The sequence below is a fragment of the Gavialis gangeticus genome, unplaced genomic scaffold (assembly GCF_001723915.1).
Source record: "Gavialis gangeticus isolate Ggan-Ray unplaced genomic scaffold, GavGan_comp1, whole genome shotgun sequence".
NCBI classification, from domain to species: domain Eukaryota; kingdom Metazoa; phylum Chordata; order Crocodylia; family Gavialidae; genus Gavialis; species Gavialis gangeticus.
Window position 1 is genome coordinate 12075501 of NW_017728980.1, and position 5100 is coordinate 12080600.

Here is a 5100-nt window from a genome sequence, read left to right on the forward strand (position 1 = left end):
CATCTACAGTGATAAGCATACCCCACCACTCCCCCCTCAGGTGCTCAATGACCATGCTACGCCTCTGCTGTAGATCCCCAAAAATACCTCCGCTTTAGTTAGAGCCTGGGTAATTATTAAGGGACAAAATCAGAGGAGCTGCATGAGATGGGATGGGGGAGTAATTTCAGACGGGGGGTACCATTTTGCTGTCTCTCTTCTGCTGTTAACTCAGCTGCAGTATGACAAAACCTTCCCCATCTTTCACAGAAACTCCAAATTACCTCAAGTTTCATCCTGCTAGCCCTGCTGTGAAAGAACTACAGCAATATTCAACAGGTAGCATGATGGACAACAGCCCAGCCAGACTCCAGCATCTGCTACCCGAGGACTTCCTGCAAGACCGCTTAAACGCTCCTTCCCCTTAATAGCTTCAAGGAGTGCACTGCAAATAAGCAATAGCCTGTGTTTACTTACACTTGATCAGCTTGACCACCTCCAAATGATTTGAGTGTGTTACAAGAGTCCCATTCACCTGGTGGGGATGGGGAACAAAAAAAAAGAAAAAGTGAGAACTTCTCTGTGTCTGGCCCTGGCAGAAACTGCTTCAGAGAGCCTTGTACCACATGTCCAACTGCAACACAGAGATGAGCCACTACACAGGATTTAATCTCCCTCTCTCCAGGCCTTCACAGTACTAGTGGGATACATCTCCTTTGAGATGCTGCACCGCAGAAAGTGTCTGATAAATCTTCCTGCTCCCTGTAAACACGTTAGGAGAGCATTGCATTTGCTTGCAGGAAGAAAACAGAAGATTTCTCCCTGTGCAGGGAGGAAAGGCCCAGCATTTAAAAGCAAGGTGTGGTGAAGAAAATAGCAACAATGCATCCTAGCCAGGTTCAGTTCCCTCATTTGTTCACCTGGACTGCAATCCCAGATGCAACAAAACCAGTGGGTGTTTTGCCACTAAGTGCAACAAAGCCAAGATTTCACCCTAAGAATTCACGCACTGGCTCCTCAAGGTTATTTCACAGTCAACTGCCTCAATTTTACTTGTTCAGGACTAAAAAGGAGCATGGATTTAGGGATACGCAGGTGTAAAGTAAAACACTCCGATTCCCTGGCTATCACCCGCTCCTGCTCCCATATCTTGTACTCATTTGTTCCAGGTGTGTGAAACTGGAGTCCTTTTACATGCACAAGTTTGCAGAGGAGGCTCCAAAATGAAAAGGCTCTCCATTTTAAAGCCAACATCCCTAGCAGCTTCTCACACTTCTTGCCTATACTAAATATAGGCCAAGGAGAGGATGCCTCAGTCACATTAGGCAAGTACCAACATATTAATGGGAGCCACAAAACAGAGTGTCTTTGCAAAGAGAGCAGATCTGTTTCCAATGTCACGGACATCCGTACCTTGATAATTCGATCACCCGTCTGAACTCCAGCCCGCATGGCTGCTCCATCTAAGGTTAAAAAAAAAAAGGTCATGATTTACTACACCATTTCTGCTTCCAGTAATTTCCTAAGTATCCAAGGAACTGTAGACAACCCCATACAAAACCCTGTGCCCGAACCCAGCTTCCCTTCCCCTCCAGAACCCAGGTAAGCAGAGTACAAATCTCAGGACTCTCTAGACTTCAGGAGTTATGACTTCATCCTAAAGACAACACATCGTGACCACAATCCCACCATTTACAAAAAGAGAGCTCTTTGACTTTCTCCCTGGTACAGGATGTGAAACAACTCGGTTCAGTTCAGACCCTGTAGAGAGGCCCCTGCCACAGCTATATCTACCTTGCCCTCGAGGAAAACTTCCAAAGTCCTCCTCCCACTTCCTTTTGCTTGGATGGAAACCTTCTGGCTGGCACATTTCAGCAGACTGTCTTACCTTCTTTGACTGACTGCACGAAGACTGGATTGTCTCCGCTGACTGTCAGCCCAAATCCATTTTCATCCCGCTGAATAACAACACACCGCTGAACAAGACCTGCAGAAGAAAGGTCGGGGACAAGGCAGGAGAGACAGAGAAGGAGGGCAAAAAAATACAGAGACACAAACTAGGCATCAATCCAAAACCGTATCCTACCAGATCATCACAGAGCACCGAATGAAACTTCTATGAAAAGACAGGAGGGGAAAAAAATCTCAGAGATATGAAGAAAGCATCAGTCCAGAAACAGACACAAATGTCAAGGAGGGTCAAGCTTATTGCTTTGGTTATATCAAGCAGAGATGTACAACAGAGATTCAGACAGCTCAGGCACATCAGACAACGTTCAAGATAAAAGCTGGTCTTGACGGAAAAGCAGCCATGAACATGAACCACTGAAGACATCTGCCCTCGCCCCTCAAAATAATCTGATTTCCTGGCACTTGCCATAGTATGCTCGGTACTGGACAGCCCCCTTTCCACTCCTAACTGTGCCAAGCAAGATTCCCCCCACAACAATTTAAAATCACCACAAGTAGCACAGGATCAGAACTGAACCGCCACACTTCCCTGGAAACAAACCAGCCTCATGGCCCTTTTTCGGCTCAGGTGGGAGGACATTTCACAAAGCCAGGGCTGCAGCAGTAAAGCGCAAGCCATGACTGTTTTGTTCTTCAAGCCCAGCCAAACCCAAGGAAGTCCCACATTCTCCTGTTCATCCTTTGACAGACTGTGACACCGAGGGCAAGATGCCTTACGTCATCAAGCTAGAGAAATGGAAGCACTACAGCCGAGCTAAAAATACAGCAGCCAAGACAAATTAATTTATTTTGTACAGCGCTTTGAAGTAGCAAAGTGCTCCTATCCACTCCCCTGAGCTATCCCCCATCATTAGTTAACATATTAATGAACAGCAACCAGCAGCTTAGTGCATCAGACTGCACGTTCTCTGGGGAAGGGAGGGTATTTCCATGAGGTCTGTATACCATGGGATTCTGGACACTTGCTGCAATACAAACAAGAAACAAACTGCGATCAAGGGCCATGCTTTCCAATCATCCATCCATCCGTCATCTTACAAAGCAACAGGCAAAATTCTTCCCCGGGGATGCAAGGTGGAAATGGAGCTTCTTCACTGCAACCTTCAGTGACTTAATTTGTAGCTATTTCTGGTGAAGGCAGTGGCAAGGCAGGAGCCCACAGGTCCATGAAGCAGCTGCTGGAATAAGAGCGTACCTGTCTGGAATAGGATTTTAAAGGGTGAGTGGCTGTGGGACATGGAAGAAATTCTGGGCCTGACCCCAGGCATCTCTCACTTCTGGACCAGCGCAGCTCTGCAGAAGTGAATGAGAGCTGAGCACATCATCATCCCTGGGGTCTCCGAGGACACTGTACGCTTCACTCCAGCCCTCTGGGCACAGCATCACCTCACAGCAGATTCCCTCTCCTTCCCAAACCTGATGCACTCGTTTTCCTCAGCCACGTGCTTGGAGCGGATGGACTGGACCAAAACGGAGGGTGGCCATGGCCAAAGGCAGCATCCTCACCTTCACAGCCTCATTTACTGCAAGGAAAAAGCATGACTCCTTCTCTCGCCTCCTGCCTTTCTACATGACCAAGCGTCTCTAAGCCTCACTTCAGAAGAACGATGCCCCAGGGCGGGGTGTGGGAAACCGAACACATGCTATTTCATTAAAAAAAGGCTCATTTTAAATGCTGCTGCCAGATGTACAGGTTTTCAGTAAGGCCTCAGCTAATCTTTCTACTAATAAGAACCTTCCTGGTTTAAAGGCACAGAACAGGCCTGACTGTGCATTAACCCTTTATTCCCCACACTGTTTAATTTCTCTTCCAGATTCAGCAGTGCAGGAGACTGATGCCTCCGTGACTTTTCTCCTCCGTTGAGCCTGGCAGCGTGGGCGGGCGGGCTAATACGTGCCAGTAAACAGAGTGCAGATAATGCTATTTACACTCCATGCTGCTCAAAAGGTGGCACACGCAGTTAGATTCCTTACATCTCACCAGGCAAGCTGGCTTCTGCTTTCCCTTTAAATTTTACAGAACAAGCCAATCTGACAAGGGGCAGAGGAGTCCAACAAGTACCAAAGGGGTCAGAAACTGTTTGCCACTAACTCTTCCAACACCACTTAAGCTAATCAAGAACATGCTTCTTGGAGATCTCCCCATCAGGCTGGCTGTGAATGATCTTAACTGAACTGGGGGCATCACCAGGGATCTGGGTTTTCCATTTCCCATGGAAAAAAAATTTGGATTTTCACTTTTAACCTAAGAAAAATGTGGATTTTTCATTTTAAGAGAGAAACACACAGATTTTCCCCTTTTGCAGAGAGCTCTCAGCAGGCTGGCACAGCTAGAGCCCGCAAAAAGTGTGGGGGGAGCAGGAGGAGGACAGTCAGGCAGGGGTGCCGTGTGTACGCGGTCACACATGCACATGGCCACCAGGCAGCCTGGGGAGCAGCTCCCACAGGTAAGTCTGGCAGGGGGAGGAGTGGGGATTGAGGCCCCCATAGGGAGGGCGTTGGGCAGGGCTGGGAATGAGGCTGCTGCCCAGCGTGGGGAACGGGGCCCGGGGCCATGGGCAACCATAGGGCCTGGCCGGGGAGCAGGATGAGGCCGCGGATGGCTCATCTGGCGGGGCACAGAAGGGGCAGGGCTGGCTCCCCGCTGCTGCATGCAGTCTGGGGAGGGTGGGGAGATGGGACAGGGGGGCATGTGCCCCTCAGATTTGTGCGCAAGACAGGCTACCTGCTGTGGGCTTAGGCTCCTCACCTGGCTGCACTCCCCCCTGGGGTCTTCACAGCCCAGCAGGCAGCACCCAGCACAGCAGGGCAGAATGGGGCAGGGTCCTTCTGCTGCAAGCCCCGCACTGCCCTGGCGAGGTGCCGCCTACCTATCCAGCAGTAAGGGGGGGGTGGCAGCGCAGAGCTGTGCCCCTCACTGCTGTCGGGTAGGCAGGGGGTGCCTCACCATGGTGGTGCAGGGCTCCCAGTGGCGGCACTGAGCTCCCCTGCCCAGCCCTGCTCTGCCCTGCCATGCCAGGTCCCACCCACTGGGCCATGCAGACCCCAGGAGGTGGGGAGCAGCAGGGTGGAAGTGTGGCAGGAGCCAGGCTCCAAGCTCTGCTCCACTGCAGGAGCCACTGCCTCCCGCGAGCAGCAGCCACGGCTCAG

General features: G+C 50.5%; 1 protein-coding gene across 2 annotated transcripts in view; it reads right to left on the minus strand.

Annotated features, from left to right (window-relative positions):
- Positions 1–5100, minus strand: part of ARHGEF12 (Rho guanine nucleotide exchange factor 12) — a 53871-nt gene that overhangs the window by 34866 nt on the left and 13905 nt on the right. For both annotated transcript variants that reach the window (XM_019510081.1, XM_019510072.1), the window contains 3 exons: positions 1868–1966; positions 1393–1442; positions 457–514 (listed from right to left, as the gene is read on the minus strand). In XM_019510081.1, the coding sequence (XP_019365626.1) occupies positions 457–514; positions 1393–1431 (97 nt within the window). In that variant the 5' untranslated portion in view covers positions 1432–1442; positions 1868–1966. The remainder of the gene's footprint in view (positions 1–456; positions 515–1392; positions 1443–1867; positions 1967–5100) is intronic.